The 17,086-nt window shown below is 40.3% G+C and overlaps 1 protein-coding gene across 4 annotated transcripts in view; it reads left to right on the top strand.

Annotated features, from left to right (window-relative positions):
- Positions 1-13,644, top strand: part of EIF2AK2 (eukaryotic translation initiation factor 2 alpha kinase 2) — a 38,303-nt gene extending 24,659 nt beyond the window's left edge. For 3 of the 4 annotated variants that reach the window (XM_059188659.1, XM_059188658.1, XM_059188657.1), the window contains 6 exons: positions 562-681; positions 2,249-2,429; positions 6,006-6,134; positions 9,792-9,893; positions 11,088-11,141; positions 11,218-13,644. In XM_059188659.1, coding sequence (XP_059044642.1) covers positions 562-681; positions 2,249-2,429; positions 6,006-6,134; positions 9,792-9,893; positions 11,088-11,141; positions 11,218-11,340 — 709 coding nt within the window. In that variant the 3' untranslated portion in view covers positions 11,341-13,644. The remainder of the gene's footprint in view (positions 1-561; positions 682-2,248; positions 2,430-6,005; positions 6,135-9,791; positions 9,894-11,087; positions 11,142-11,217) is intronic. The other variant, XM_059188660.1, reaches the window with a different exon arrangement.
- Positions 13,645-17,086: the final 3,442 nt, after the last annotated feature.

Here is a 17,086-nt window from a genome sequence, read left to right as displayed (position 1 = left end):
CACAAGTCTAAACAAAATATGATGTGTGAATTAGTTACCAAGATTTGCATGACTGGCATTTGAAGACCACCACGAATGACTTTTAAATTATCTGATACTTGGAATGAATGAAGTCACCACTTCTTCTGTTATGTTGAGAATGAGAACAGCTGTGTATTTTCTGTGTGTTCAGTCTTTCCTTTGGTGGGCTCCTGGCTTCCATTTATTTTTATTTTTTTTTAAAGATTATATTTATTTATTTGACAGACAGAGATCACAAGTAGGCAGAAAGGCAGGCAGAGAGAGAGAGAGGAGGGGAAGCAGGTTGCCCGCTGAGCAGAGAGCCCCAAGCGGGGCTCGATCCCAGGACCCTGGGATCACTACCTGAGTCGAAGGCAGAGGCCCAACCCACTGAGCCACCCAGGTGTTCCTACTGGCTTCCATGTTAAACACTCAGGGTGAGTGTTAAACAACCAGGGTGACTGTTGAATAAGGAAGCACACGTAGCTGTCTTCTGTTACTGGACTTGTAGTTTTTACAGGGATGTATAATGACACTTTTCTCTTCCCTGTTTCTTTAAAGGAATAAGGTAGAGCGTGAAGTAAAAGCTTTGGCAGAGCTTCATCACCCAAATATTGTTCAGTACTGTAATTGCTGGGCTGGGGAAGATTACCATCCTGAGGACAGCGAAAATCCTTCAAGGTAACTACAAAGAATTCTCGTAGCTCTAATAGGATGGAGGAAACTGTTATTTACAAACTGTGGGCCACCAGTTAAGGCCATTAATTAGTAATATCACAACCACAAATTCTGTTATGTCTCTATTCACCAGATAAGGAAATAACTAGCAATCTTTTCGTGGCTCCTATTCCTTGCTCCCAACTTGCTTATTTTTTTTTTTTTTAACTGTCCTCAGCTATTTTCAGAACCTCAATGTGTAGGCTTGCTCATGTGCCCCAACCTCAAGCCAGGCTGTAAACGCAGCTTCATGAAGAAGCTTTCAATGTGTTGTAGATGCTACAGCTAGAAGCGTGTCCTCAGCTTCTAGCACTTTCCTGTCCTTCTCAGAGGCCCCTGGTTGGTGGAGTGCAGTCAAGTGGGTGGGGAGTCTCTCTCTTTTTAAAATTTAATTTTTTTTTAATTTTAAATTTTAAGTAGACTCCATGCCCAATGAGGTGTTTGAACTCACAATCCTGAGATCAGGAGTCACATGCTCTCCCGACTGAGCCAGCTAGGTGCCCCAAGAAGTCTCTGTTGAATACAGTTACACCACGTATGGTGGAATGGTGGACAGTGAAAATAATTGTAAGACTATGAGCTGTGATGGGGGTACTCCACTGGGTATCACTCATGTTTTGTCTCAAGCCCTTGACAAAGGACTGGAAGGTTCTAAAAACCTGGCATGTCCCTCTGAAAGCCAGCCAGTGTTTCTTGAGGACTATCCTCACAAAAATCCCGAGGACATTGAGGTCCTGTTCATTTATTGACTCTCGACTCCAGCCCCAGCCACCCCATAGTGGAGAGGTAATTGAGAGCTTTATCATTAGTTTCAGGAGTTACGGACCATCAGCATACAGACAGGACTTCTTCAGCTTTTAGCAAATTCTTGGCTTTCTCTTCCTATTTTCTAGCCAACATAAGTTCAAAGAATATAAGTTAATATTGAGGCCAAGCTAGTTGAGAAAGCAACATAAAAGCATGGTTAGCAGACTCAGTCCTCACGGGTATGTCATAGGAATTTATTGGCACTACTCTTTGAGAACATTTCCTTATGCTGTTTTCAATTTGTTTTGCATGTATTTCTCTCACTAAACCGTAACCCGCATGACAGCAAGGATGGGTTCTAATTCATTTTTTCATCTCTAGGTGCCTGTTCTAGGCCTTCCACAAAAAAGAACTCAGTAGGCTGATGATAAATTAAAATGTTCCAGAATTCTTTTATGTAGTGATGAACTTTGGTTTTCTTTAATTTCATCGCGTTTATGTTCTTATTCCTATTAGCAAAGGTGATCCAGGATCCTTCGCCATTAAAGAATGGTCAGACTCATACTTTATAGTTCACAAGTAAAGCTCTGGACATTTGGGAACTTAGGATTTAAATGAAAAGATGACTTATTATATTTTGGTCAAGTTTGTTATATTTAGATTTCTGTTTTGAGACATATTTGGGGATTCTTAAGGAGATAAAGTACAATTTTAAAAAGAAAGGTTATTTTTTATGAATTTATTTTTATTGCTAATTGTAACGTACTGTGAATTTTATATCCAGGTCAAAGATCAAGTGTCTTCTCATCCAAATGGAATTCTGTGACAAGGGGACATTGGAGAAATGGATTGATGAAAGAAGAGACAAGACACCAGACAAACCTTTGTCTCTGGAATTATATGAACAAATAGCAGAAGGTGTAGAGTATATACACAGCAAAGAGCTAATTCACAGAGACCTTAAGGTAAATGGAAAATGTACTGTTCAGATTTGATAAATATGATATAGTCATTTTTAAATTTACCTTCTCTAGTTTTAGAATTGATGGGCAGTCCTGAAAAATCCTTAAATCCTTTAAAGTTAGAATGGATCTAGAACTTGCCCCAAATACCATTCCATCGCAGCACACAGAAGACCTCTAGGACAAATGAATTTATTGAGACAGTCAGAATGAGCCCTATAGGCAGGAGTTCATTCACTTCTGCTGCTATCTGGCCGCTCGTCATACTCAGGGTGCAAGCACCAGTAGCTTTCGGAAGCTGAACATCCGTGTGCAGATGGTTACTGTGGCTTGCACACCAGCGGGCCGCTCTGTCCCTGCCTCTACTGCTACTCAGGCTTGTTTGGGAAGCAGAAGGGACTCCCGTGACTGGCTTTGGGAAGGTGGTTCTCCTAATTTCTTAAGTCATTACTCTTGAGGGCAGTCCCAGATACTGGGTCCAGAGTCTAGAATTTTCTTGGGATTTGGTTAGACGTTTCTACCCTGCGATTGGTAAACTAGTAATCCAAAACTTGGAACACATAGCATACCTTTGTATTTTGTTTTCTGTGGACTTCCTCACTTCTTTCATGGTCTAGATGAGCTGTTTTTCCATTTTACCCCTTCTCGTCAAAATGAAAGAAGGGACAGGAGAGCTTTACACGGTGTCCCCCAATCTCTCTTCCCTGTAACCTGCCTCCTCCCATTACAAACTAGCTATGCGGAATCCTAGCACTGAGGCTCTGTTCTTTGTGCTCGACCCATTTTTCTGCTTGTCTTCTTTGGTCTCAATTTCATTACATAGCCCTTCTTGATCACTATGGATCCCGCAGAAGCACCTCGTCTCTATGGATCTTGGCTGTCTGCTTACCCTGCTCGTCGATAAGCCAGGAATGAGGAATGAAGCAAAAAGTTTCTTGAGAAAAAGAAGCTCCTGGGTATAGAGTTGTTGGGCTTAGATGGGAATAATTGGCCCATGAAAGTGTGTCTTTGGTCTGCCCCCAGGAGCTGGAGGCTTGAGGCCTTTGTGTTGGAATCCACTTGGTTCCATCTCTTTTGCTTTCTTTCTTTCTTTTTTTGAAGATTTTATTTATTTATTTGAGAGAGAGAGGGAGAGCACAAGAGAGAAAGCAGGAACAGAGAGAGGGAGAGCAGACTCCCAACCAACTGGGGAGACTGACTTGGGGCTCCCTCCCAAGACCTCAGGATCATGACCTGAGCTGAAGGCAAATGCTTAACCGACTGAGCCACCAGGTACCCCTGGTTCCATCTTCCTTTAACAATATCTTAAAGGTACATTTTAAAGTTGGAATGTTAGAAGAACTGTGTTCAAAAGAAGACATGTAGAATGGCTATATTTCCACCTTGGGATAAATCATATATATAGTTAAATAAAAAATTAGGCAAATTAATTATAAAGCAATCTGCAAATAAATGCAGACATTTGGGCATTAACTCCCAGGCTCGCTTCTGGATGAATCCATGAAAATGACAGGTGCTGCCTGGCTCTTCCTTTCCCTAGCATCTCCATCTCCCATGTTGCCTGTGCCCTGGTCACCGGCTGATCTTTCCTTGGGTCTGTTTGCAGACAGTGTTTGCTCCATATCTGCAATTGCTCGAAGGTCAGACTTTAATACTCCGCAGCCTTCTGACCTCCCCTAACTTTTCTAGCTTTGCTGCTACATTTGCTACTTTATCCCATCTGAGAGAAGAGGCTGACGAAGGCAGGCACCTTTCTCTGATGCTTCACACGACACCAGCTGTGGGTGGTTTTTGCCAGAGGATGGTCTTCACCCTAGGAAGTCTGTATTGCATAGAGTCTACCAGCCTTTACCACCTTCTGTCAGAATCTGAAACATTAGACCATCAAATCATTACATCATACGTCAAAACTTATATGTCAGTTATACCTCAACGATAAAATATATTACAGCAAAATGGAGGTGGGGGGAACTAGTTGAACATCCTGCTGAGGGACATAGAGGTTTCTAGAGTAAAAGCTTCTGGGGGTTCTTTCCCTCTGCAGGCCCAGGCTCTTTGGTCAGCCTCGGCTTGTGGATTCAGCCCTTTTTCCCCGAACTTCCTGTATAAAGTTTACACTTTTTTTTTTTTTTTGCCTTATTGTTACCATAACTGATTAGACAAAATGTGACTTAATTGTTTTTATTTTTTCTTTTTAATGAACTATAACAAGCGATCTGTTATTTTTATTAGTCTCATCCAGCTTCTGGATTTAGAAGCATTGTAAATACAACCTCAGGGTTTAGACCTCTGTGGGAACAGCAGTTGCACTTGCAAACCCAAAACATTCCTGCATGGTAACTTGAATACCGCATTGGAAGGTTTTCTCTCTGCACCCACCCCACACGCATCTGCAGCTTTCCATCTTTATGACTGGCACTGGATTCCAGCCTCATTGTTAATGGTGCTAATCTGACTGCTAATTTCCGCCTGAGTCTTTGTAGGAGGGCTTCTTGGAAGCTCCTCTGTCAGCCTTCCTGGCTTTATGGTCTCTTCCCTGTTAGCTCTTCCGCTAGGCCCTCTCGTGAGTATTACCTTCCAGATTCTGCATGTGCACGTAAAGCCCAACACTTTATTCACAGTTGCCTTTTCAAGAATGACAAAATATATATTTTTAAATATTATATTTTTAAGCAATGTCTACACCCAACATGGGGCTCGAACTTACCACCCTGAGATCAAGAGTCTCATGCTCTACCAACTGAGCCAGCCAGGCACCCCAGGAAGAGCAAAATATTAATCTCCTTATCAACAACATTCCTGTTTTCATGGTCTTTAGAATGTTGGTCAGTACCAGCTACAGAATTGTGGAATAGAATGAACAGTCCCCATTCTGTCCCTCTCCCATTTTCAGTCTGCGTAGAATATTACGTACATAGACAGAAATACTTAAGTGCTAGTTATCAGCTTTCAGTTAATGTGGCCTGCCCTCAAGGACAGAAGGGGTATGTTTGTCAAGAAGATGTCAGGGGCCTGGAGAAATTGACATCAAGGAAGCCCCCAAGAGAAATTCTGCATAGGATATCTTAACAGCTTTATCGAGAAGAGACTCATTCTGAGACTCTCAAACTTAGAGATCTGAAGGGCTTCTGCTTCAATCCCCAACAGATTCCTGGACTCATATTTGCAATACTTCTACCAAGTCGATGTCCAGCCCCACTCCCTGAGATGGAGACTCTCAAATTCGCATTTTTTGGACCACACCGTTAGTATATTAGGATATCATAAGCAAGCCTTTTGGTGGTTTCTATGCTCTAGTACTGTGCAGAGTAGAATCTACCTTCCACTAAGCATCTCTTCAGATATTGGAAGGCAGTTACGCCCGAAGCCTTCTCAGGTGACAGAGAAATCCTTATGTTCTCAGCTGGTACTTTAAATACCATTGGTATTAAGTATCCTGTTTTGGGCTACCCATGTAAGGGTAAATGCCTCATAAAGAAATATAAAAACAGCCGTTGTTAAATATGATTTGGAGATGTGACAACAGTCTGTTGAATTGGTACTTATAAATTAAATATTGGGTTGTTTTTTTTTCTGTAGCCAAGTAACATATTTATGGTAAATACAAAGCACATAAAGATTGGAGACTTTGGACTTGTGACATCCTTGAGAGATCATACAAATCGGACAAGTAATAAAGGAACTCTTCGATACATGAGCCCAGAGCAGGTGAGATCCCTTTCCTTTGTATGTATTTTTCACTTCCTTTGAATTTTTAATTCTAGAGATAATAGGTGCCTCTTGTAAAATTAAAACAGCACAGAACCATGTAGAATAAAAATGGGAAATTCTCTTTAACCTTCCCTTCTACTCCTGCTCTTCCCATAGAGTCTTGTTTATCTTTTCAGATAATTTTCTCTGAATTATAAACATATATAAATACAAATATGTATGTATATAGAGACTTTTTTTTCAAAGATTTTATGTATTTATTTGACAGAGAGAGGGAGATCACAAGTAGGCAGAGAGGCATGCAGAGAAAGAGATGGAGAAGTAGGCTCCCTGTTGAGCAGAGAACCTGAATCGGGGGTTGATCCCAGGACCCCGAGATCATGACCTGAGCCGAAGGCAGAGGCTTAACACACTGAGCCATCTAGGTGCCCCTAGAGACTTTTTGCATAAAGATATAAGGACGCGCTTTTACAAGTTACTGTAATGTTGTTTTGTGACTTAATTTTTTTCACTCAACAGTGTATCCTAATCTTTCCATCTCAGCACAGGTGGATCTGCACATTCATTTTACTAACTACATTGTATGCTGACCTGTACCATCATTAATGTAACTTTCCTTCTTAATGGGTATTTAGTTAGGCTGTTAGCAAGTTTTTACATGTTTTCCCCTTTATCTTTGACTCTAAAAACAAGTATTTCCATCATTATCTGTGATAGGTTCCTTCAAGTAAAATTATTGAGTTAAATGACATTTCTTTTTAAAGATTTTATGTATTTATTTGACAGAGAGAGCCACAGCAAGAGAGGGAACACAAGCAGGGGACGTTGGAGAGGGAGAAACAGGCTTCCTGCTGAGCAGGGAGTCCGATGCAGGGCTCCATCCCAGGACCCTGGGATCATGACTTGAGCCAAAGGCAGCTGCTTAATGACTGAGCCACCCAGGTGTCCATGAATAGAATGACATTTCAAGTGTATTTCAGAATTGGCCAATACTGTGAAATTGGCAGGCTCCTTCCCCTTGTTCAAGTCCTCTCTCAAGTCAGCCTTTCTGGGCAATCCTATGGTAACCGGTGACTCCCAGTCCCACATAGGCATACAGAATATCAAAGATTTATTTCTTGCCCCCGTAATGTGTTGGCTGCAGTCCGGCTGTGGTTTGGTCCCACGTGTCTCCTTCATTCCAGAGCCCAGACTGAAGGAAGCATCCTATCCGTATCATTGCTCTCCTCATAGCAGGGGACCATGGCAGGATCTCCCGGTGTTTGGGCAGGCTCTGCCCAGGAGTGGCGTACATTACTAACTATCATGGCCCTGTGCAGATTGCATGGCCCAGACCAAGGGGAGGAGATGGCAGGTGTCATCCTCTCACTGCCCAGCTGGGAGCAATGATAGACCTCCCTGAAGGCCATCTTTATATTCTTCAATGAAGTTTCAAAATATTTTTTTTCTTCACCAACACCACTTATGTTTTTAAAGCATTTCCCTCAATATGTATAGTGTTTTGCTGTGAAAATGGGCCTCCTTGTATCTAATTGGGCATTAACAAGGCTATTGATTCTAAGACATATTTATTTTTAATTTTGGAAAAATACACATAACGTAAAATTTACCGTGTTCTCCATTTTTAAGTGCACAGTTGAGTGGCATCAAGTATATTTACATTTTAGTGCAATCACTTCTACCATCCCTCTCCAGAATTCTTTTCATCTTGCAAAGCTGAAACTCTGCACCTCTCAAATAGCTCCACATTCCCCTCTTCCCCAGCCCTGGCAACCACCATCCTGCTGTCTGTCTCTATGAATATGTCTGCTCTAGATACCTTGTGTAAGTAGAATCATGCAGTATTTGTCCTTCTGTGACTAGCTTTTTCCATGCAGCATAATATTCTCAGTATTACCTATGCTGTAACATATGTCAGCATTCCCTTCCTTTTTAAGGCTCAACAATATCCGTACAACAAATTGTATGGATAGATCACAGCTTGTTTGTCTCTTCATCCATCAGTGGATACTTGGGTTGCTCCACCTTTCGGCTCTAGTGAAAATTGCTGTTACGAACGTGGTTGTACAGCTATTGATTGTGAACGTTTGTATTCTGTGTAGATTTCATTCCTCTAGGATCTTATATATTTTGGTTGATACTTTATTATCTATTTTTCATCTTTTTGATGTTTGAGAGTCTAGATTGAAGAGCACATTCACCTGCTCTCTTTGGGAACCATGTGGCACAGAGATAAAATTTATTGGTGGAATGTGAAAATGGAAGATAACAGGTGGCTGATGGCTCCCCTTTAACTCCCACTTTTTTAAAAAAATTAATTTATTATTTATTTATTTATTTTTATAAACATGTATTTTTATCCCCAGGGGTACAGGTCTGTGAATCACCAGGTTTACACACTTCACAGCACTCACCAAAGCACATACCCTCCCCAATGTCCATAACCCCACCCCCCCTTCTCCCAACCCCCCTCCCCCCAGCAACCCTCAGTTTGTTTTGTAAGATTAAGAGTCACTTATGGTTTGTCTCCCTCCCAATCCCACTTTTAAAAATATCTCCTGCATCCTATGTTGCAGTCCTAAATATATTTTTTAAAAATTCGTTCATCATTGTGCTTTTCTTTTTCTTTTTTTTTAAAGATTTTATTTATTTATTTGAGAGAGAGTGAGAGAGAGAGAGTTGGGGGAGGGTCAGAGGGAGAAGCAGACTCCCCACTGAGCAGGGAGTCTGACCTGGGACTCAATCCTGGTACTTCGGGATCATGACCTGAGCTGACGGCAGTCGTTCAACTGACTGAGCCACCCAGACTCCCTCTGCTTTTCATTTTCTTAGGGGTTTTTTAATTGAAAATCATTTTGTTAGGGGATGATTTGTATACCATAAAATATATATCTTAAATGTACATTTTTGACAAAGGCACATTCCTTTGAAACCCATAAGCGTATGAAAATGTAGAACACTGTCCTCACCTGGGAAAATTCCCTCTGGCCCTTTCCAGCCCATCCCTCCTTCCCAGAGGAAATCAGTGCTCTGATTTCTGTCACCACAGATTAGTTTTCCCTGTCTTGAGCTTCATATGAATGGAATCATACTTTATGTATCTTTTTGTATTTGATTATTTCACTTGAAGTAATGTCAATTGGAGAACTTCTAGTCGTTGCTGATGCCAACAGGTTATTCCTTTTCATTACTAAGTACTATTCCATTGCCCTGATAGACCACGATGTGTTTATCCATTCTCCCATGGATGGACATTCACATTGCTTCCAGTCAGAATTTTAGAAATACATCTCTATGAACATTTGCATGCAAGGCGCTTAGTGAGAACTGTTTTAACTATTTTACCTGCTGCATCTTATTTATTTGTTTGTTTGTTTATGGTGCATCTTATTTAACACTGTAGTCAAACTCTGAGGTTGAAACTTTTGTTATCCCCATTTTAGGGTTGAGATTATTCTACCCTTGAAAGTTAATTTTCATGGTTGATGCAGCTCTTAAGTGACAGCATTGAACCAGGGTAGTCGGGTGTTGCTAACAAATAATGTCTTGTTACATGATATAAGATATCTTGGTCAAATAATTTTCTTGGCTTCAGAAGACATGGATCTTTACATTGCATGAGTAATGAGTGTAAACATATCTTGGTCTCTTTAGATTTCTTCACCAGAATACGGAAAAGAAGTGGATATCTTTGCTATGGGGCTAATTCTGGCAGAACTTCTTTATATATGTCCCACTCTTTCAGAAACAATACAGGTAAATAATCTCACAAAAGGAATTAAGCAACAAAAATTATTTGCAGTCATCTCCGAAGTGCTCTACGGTAATTACCCTCATGTGAGGATTGGCTTGAATATATTCATGTTGACTGAAAAAGAAATACAGATTTTATCTTTTCCATGTTTGGGCAACCAAAGCTTTTTGTTTAAGACAGAAACCTTTGGTCTTCTTCCAGAGGTGTGTACACCTCATAAAATGACAGCTGTTTCTTACATGAGTCAGTCAGTAAACTTTTATTGATTGCCTGATTTGTATAAGACATTGTGCTAAGTGCTACAGGGTTATTTTTTTTTTTTTTAAGATTTTATTTATTTATTTGACAGAGAGAGATCACAAGTAGATGGAGAGAGAGGCAGGCAGAGAGAGAGAGAGGGAAGCAGGCTCCCTGCTGAGCAGAGAGCCCAATATGGGACTTGATCCCAGGACCCCGAGATCGTGACCCGAGCCGAAGGCAGCGGCTTAAACCACTGAGCCACCCAGGCGCCCCAGTGCTACAGGGTTATAAAAATAGATGAACCTTGCTCTAAAGGAGCTTATATTCTAGAAAGGAAAAGAGAATGCTATACATGTTTTGGGAGAAGACATGACGTTTTGTGGAGATGGCTAGGACAGAGATCTTGCTAGCTATAGGGATTTCGGTTTTATGGGGGTATTTAATCTGGGCTTTGAAGGATTGGTTCACTTCTAATGACCCCAAATAGAAAGAAGGCAAGTCCAGCCTTCAGACAGCAATGTGAAGAATGTGGGGACAGAAAGCAGTGGCATTTTTATTGGAGTATATAAGTGACAAGGAAGGGATGGTTGGTGGCCCTGGAAAGACATGTTGGGGCTGGATGAAGGCAAGATGATGTTCTTTCTTATGGAGGCAATGGGTTGCTCCTAAAGGCATTAGGCAACTGGATAGCTTGGTCTGAGGCTCAATAAAGGGAACTTGGCTGGAGCCAACAGCCTTCTCTGTACAACTGGGTAATGAAACACCTATCACATAGGATTCCAAAAAGGATGAAGGGAGATAATGCATATGATGTCCTTAACACTTCAACATATCATGTTGTTAAGGATGGAGCAAGGTGGGGAAGGAAAATCCTGCATGCTTCTTGGCTGAGAAGCAACTTTGGTTTTCCACCCAAGTAAAGAATTTCCTAACGATTTTATATGTTTTATTTTCAGATTTTTAAAGTGCTAAGGGATGAGAAGTTCCCAGATGTGTTTGATTCCAGAGAAGTAAGCACTTGAAAATAATCATAATTTTATTTATTGCAATGTTCTATTTCTTAGTGTTGACTCATTATCATTACAGAAATTTCTTCTGCAGAAATTACTGTCACATGATCCCACAAAGCGACCTAATGCTTCTGAAATACTGGAGACTTTGAAGGAGTGGAAAAATGTTGCAGTGAAAAAGGAACGAAGCACGTATTAGAGCCCTTCTAAAAAAAGTATCCTACTTTGGATATTCAATTTTTCTGTAACTGTCTAAAATCTTCTAGGGACTACCGATGGTATTTACCTTCTATTTTAAATTTTCCCTTAATTTTTCACTACATTTTAGGAAGATTTGAATTTTTTTTAACTTCAAAAGCATTTGTACATTTGCCTTATTTTCCTGTTTTATCTCCTTATTATAAACTTAGGGAATCTCTCAAATTTTTTCTATCTATTAGTGAATCAATCAATTAATAAATGTTAAGTGTTCATTCTTTCTGGGCCAAAAAACATAAGAAGATCTTTCCCTGTCTTAGATAGCTAACCAGCTCATTAAAGAAATATGATATTCATAAAAAGATAAGTGGTTTTTTGATTTTGGAAAACAGTTTGGTCAGATCTGGTTAGGCTGAAGGTTTATATACCCTCAAAGCCATCAATTCCATTTCCATGTGCATGCCTACAAGAATGTTCATAGAAAGTCTGTTTGTAACAGCCAAAAGAACAAAAAAAATGTCCATCACAAGAAGAATGGATAAATAAATTGTATTTTTTCACACATTGTAATACTATATAGCAGTGAAAATGAATGAATGATAAGCTAAATATAGTACCATGATTTATCTCATAGGAACATAATGTTCAACAAACAGCCGGTTACAGAAAATATAGACAGAATGGGTCTCTTCACATAAAGTACCAGAGAAGGCTAAATGAAATAATTTTGTTTAGAAATGCAAACAAGTGCGATCCAACAATAAAGGGAAAGAAAGGAATAAGAAATATTAAATCCCATAGTGATTCTCTGAGAAGGGACGGAAGTGTTGTGACGGGGTGGGGGGGTGAACTGCAAAGGTAACAATTCACCATTTTTTCTTAAACTGACTGTTGAGTTTACTACTGCTTACTGCCTAGTTATTCTTTTTTTTTTTTAAATCTTAAATACATTTTGTATCTGTTAGAACACAGATATAAAAATACAGCTGCGCTGGAAGGCAGGAGGTAAGCACAGAAAGTAGTCAATGTGGAGAGGTTCATGTGAGACTCCTTTCTACTTAACCTATCATGGTGCAGGGCTTAGGCCTGGCATTCCAGTGAGACTTCAAGTAGGGGAGGGGTTTAACTGAGTAGAGAGGAACTGAATGGGCTAGAGGCGTGGCTTGAGTTCTGAAGAGATATACCTGAGGAGCACTGGATATACTCATTTATTTCCCTGGATTGCTGGAGGGAATAGCAGAAGATAATTTGGGTGGCATTCTGGAAGAACCTGAAAGTTGATTTAAATTTTAGAGCAACCAACTACCTTTCTAAAATTGTCATATAATTTTACAGTTTTTTAAAAAAAGATTTTATTTATTTGACAGACAGAGATCACAAGTAGGCAGAGAGGCAGGCAGAGAGAGAGAGTGGGGAGAAGCAAGCTCCCTGCTGAGCAGAGAGCCTGAGGCGGGGCTCAATCCCAGGACCCTGAGATCATGACCTGAGCCAAAGGCAGAGGCTTTAACCCACTGAGCCACCTGGGTGCCCCAATTTTACAGTTTTTAAAATGAGCCAAATTTAGGCTAAGCAGAAAACTATAGAGAAAATGCTTTTATAAAGGTTTATGGCTATTTAAAAAAATTTTTTTTAAAAGATCTTATTTATTTGACAGACAGAGATCACAAGTAGGCAGAGAAGCAGGCAGAGAGAGAAGAAGGGAAGCAGGCTCCCTGCTGAGCAGAGAGCCCGATGTGGGGCTCAATCCCAGGACCCTGGGATCATGACCTGAGCCAAAGGCAGAGGCTTTAACCCACTGAGCCACCCAAGTGCCTGGCTTATGGCTATTTCTAAAAAGTTACTAAAAGCAGTTAATATGGTTTTCAACTCCCAAAGGAGTATATGACAAAGGGAAGGTTTATCGGTGAATGCTAAAGCTATTGGTTGAAAGGCTTTGGGGAACAAGATCTTCACAGGAATTAAGCATAATCCCACAGATGTTATATCAGAAGGGGAAGAGGGGAAATTCACCTTTGCAATGGAAAGATCTCATCCTCTCCTCAATAACCACTTGGTTAAATCTAGCATCACTGAAGGTGGGACAAACTAATATTATGCCTCTCCTAATGTGATTGGTGTAAGAATTATACACTATCACATATTTAGTTTTATTGCCCAAGCATTTTACTGAAATTCAATCATGAAGAAATTATTAGACAAACCCTGAATGAAGTCATTCTATAAGATAATTACTTTGGGGTTTTCAAAAAAAAAGCCAATATCATTAAAAAAAAAAAAAAAGTAGAGGAAGTATTCTAAGTAGTAAGAGACTCTCTAGAGAGATATCATGACCAAATACAATGCTTGAATCTTGATTGTATCTTAGATATTAAAAAAAAAACAAAACAGAACAGCATGGGCACCTGGGTGGCTCAGTCAGTTAAGCAGCTGCCTTCGGCTCAGGTCATGATCCCAGGGTCCTGGGATTGAGTCCCACATCGAGTCTCTGCTCAGCGGAGAGCCTGCTTCTCCCTCTCCCTCTGCTTGCTGCTCTGCCTGCTTGTACTCTCTCTCTCTCTCTCAAATAAATAAATAAATAATCTTAAAAAAAAGTTGTTTTGGGGACAATTAAGAACATTTGGATATTGACTGCATATTAGATGGCATTATAGAGGATAATTTTTGTAGGTGTGGTAATGATATTGTCTTGCAGGAAAATGTCTTATTCTTAGGTAATGCATGAGAAAGTACTTAGGGGTGAAGTGCATGATCATGGCAACTTTCTTTTCTTTTTTTAAAGATTGCTTATTTATTTATTTGAGAGAGAGAGCAGGAAGGGGGTGGGAGGGTAGCGGAAAGGCAGAGAGAGAAGCAGACTCCCCGCTGAGCAGGGAGCCCAACGTGGGGCTCGATCATGACCTGAGCCGAAGGTAGACACTTAACTGACTGAGCCACCCAGGTGCCCCAATATTGGCAACTTTCAAATGTTCAGCAAAAATCAATTATGTACATGAAGAGAAGGAGAAAGCAAATGGGGTGAAATGTTAATAGCTGAACAACTGATAAATCTCGTTGGAGGATATAGAAGTTATTAATGCGCATAAGTGATTTAGCTTTTATGCATATACGTGTGTGTGTGTGTGTCCAGATACATAATTTGTGGGACCCAAGTGAAATCAAAACATGAGGACTTTGTTCAAAAATCAAGCATGGGGCACTTCTTGAACACAGAATTTTGTGCAACTGCACCAGTTCCACATCCATAAGGTCAGACACATATGTGAACATAAGACATATCCATGTGCACACACATATAGGTGCACACTCACGTAACTGAGATGAAATGTTTAGAAGTCTAAATACTAGCTTCTCCAAGACTCCATTATCCAGGACACTGACTAGAAACATAAACTCACAATATCCATTCCCTACTTGAGTGTTCATAACTTGAGGTTCCTGGCATGTTCATTTTTTATTATAGAATAATGAATGATTCTAATATTATTCGTATTTTAATAAATCTTTATGTTAAAACATATGTCAAAACAGAGAATAAGGGGAACGTCTGGGTGGCTCAGTTGGTTAAACATTCGACTCTTCATTTTGGCTCAGGTCATGATCTCATGGTGGTGGATTGAGCCCCCAGTCAGGCTTTACGCTCCCCTCAGCAGGGAGCCTGCTTCTCGCTGTCTCTTTTCCTCTGACCCAACCCCTGCTATCTTTCAAATAAATAAATAAAATCTATAAAAATAGAAAAGTAGAGCGATACTCTGTGTACCCATCACCCAGTTTCAATAACGATCAATATTCTACCTTTCTTGTTATATCTGTCCCTTTTTTAAAAAAAATTTTTACTGTAGTATTCTAAAATGAATGTTAGGTGTTATATAATTTCACTTGTAAATACTTAAAAGCGTATCTCTGATACAAGGTCTTTTGAATTTCAACAAAACCACGATAACATTTTCATTCAACAAAATTAATAAGATTTCTTTGATCATCACACAATAATCTTAAATGTATTCAGTTTTCTTCACAAAAGAAATATTTTTACTGGTTGTTTAAATCAGGATCCATCACTGTCTCTTACCATAACACTTACCTCTGTTTTCAATGTTTTCCTCTTGCCATTCATTTGAGGAAGGAGCTGGATCACATATCCTGTAGAATTTCCTTCATTCAGGGTTTGACTGATAACATCCCATGGTGTCTAGTTAGAACTAGAAGATTGATTTGATTCTGGTTCCGATTTTTTCCCCCAAGAATGCTGCATTGGTGATGCTGGATACTTTTTTTGGCATCGCTTTGGGAGGAATATGTTTGGTTGTTTCATTTTGGTGATCTGAAGATTGATTGGTGGGCTCCGGGGGTGTCATGTCCTATCAGGTTTCTTACCCATCTTCCACCTAACAGTTTTGGCAACCATTGATGATTGTTGGTTGGATCCATTATTTCTTTAGGGGTTGCAAAACAGGGATTTTCGGATCCTATCAGACCTCTTTGTCATCTGTGATTCTTCTATAAAGAACTTAAATGGGACAGATGGGATATTTATTTTTAGAATGAGTTGGTGCCCTGGCAGCCTCCAAAGGTGGCAAATGAGGTCTTTGTTTGCTGAGCAAGGGTGTGACCCAACCGGTTCTTTAAAACAGTATGCTCAGAATGGGTTGAAGCAGGAAGAGACTATATTTGAAAGACCAGAATGCTGAGAGGCTGTGTCGGCCTGGAAAAAATAGTGGGGTTAGGACTAAGAGGAGTTGGGAACTAATTGTGAGGATTAAGAAGAAGGTAAGCAGCAGACATTGCCTCAGGTTTGCTTGAAGGCATGTGGCTGGATTAGGATGCCATGACAGGAAATAGAGACCTCAATCATATTAACCCCTGAAGAGCCACACATACTTGAGAGCTATTTTGTCTCACACTTTTATCTATTACACAGTTTTTTGTTGAAATTTAAGCCAGTCGCGAGGCCACTGTACATTTGTCCGCACAGTGAGGTGAACACTTAAGGGAGGTAACATGGGAGCTCTCATGTGGAGATGCTGCCATGTTTGTGTTGCAGTCAGAATATTCAGGTAAAGATGTAGAGCAGACTGTAGGAAACGCACCATAGGGACACAGCCAAAAGGATGGAAACACATGCAGAATGAGGTGTATGTTGTCTGGAAGCAACCCCTGCAGCTTAACTTTGAATCTAGGGGATTGCCCAGGGAGATCATATAGAGGAAGTCAGGCTGAGGGACAGAATATGACGGACAATCCATTTAGATATTTACTTTTATGTCCAGCCAGTCTGTAACGTCTGTGATTCTGTATCTGTGACTATGGCCTATCCCAAGCCTACATTTCTGCAGAAAGGTCTCAGATGGAGGCACTACAGCTGATTGATGTACAGTGGCCTCACTAATGGTTTAAACTCTGACTGAAAAGTGTGTAATAGGTAAAACTGTGAGGTAACAATCTCTCTCAAATATGTGTGGCTCTTTGGGGGTTAATTTGAGACCTGTATCAGTTTTCTATGACTGCTCTAAAAAATTACCACAAACTTGGAGGCTGAGCACAACACACATTTATTCTCTGACAGTTTTGGAGGCCAGCAGTCTGAAATGAGTTTCACTGGCTGAAATCGGGGTGTTGGCAGGGCCATACTCCTCTGGAGGGTCCCGCTTCGTGACCTACATTCACTGTTACTTGAATGAGCACCCACCACACAGGCTCGCTGTGTTACTTGAATAAGGTTTTGCGCTCAGTGGCTTTCTACTACGGTT

The sequence above is a fragment of the Mustela lutreola genome, chromosome 9 (genome assembly GCF_030435805.1).
Source record: "Mustela lutreola isolate mMusLut2 chromosome 9, mMusLut2.pri, whole genome shotgun sequence".
In the NCBI taxonomy this organism is placed as follows: domain Eukaryota; kingdom Metazoa; phylum Chordata; class Mammalia; order Carnivora; family Mustelidae; genus Mustela; species Mustela lutreola.
This window is presented reverse-complemented; position numbering and strand designations above follow the sequence as displayed.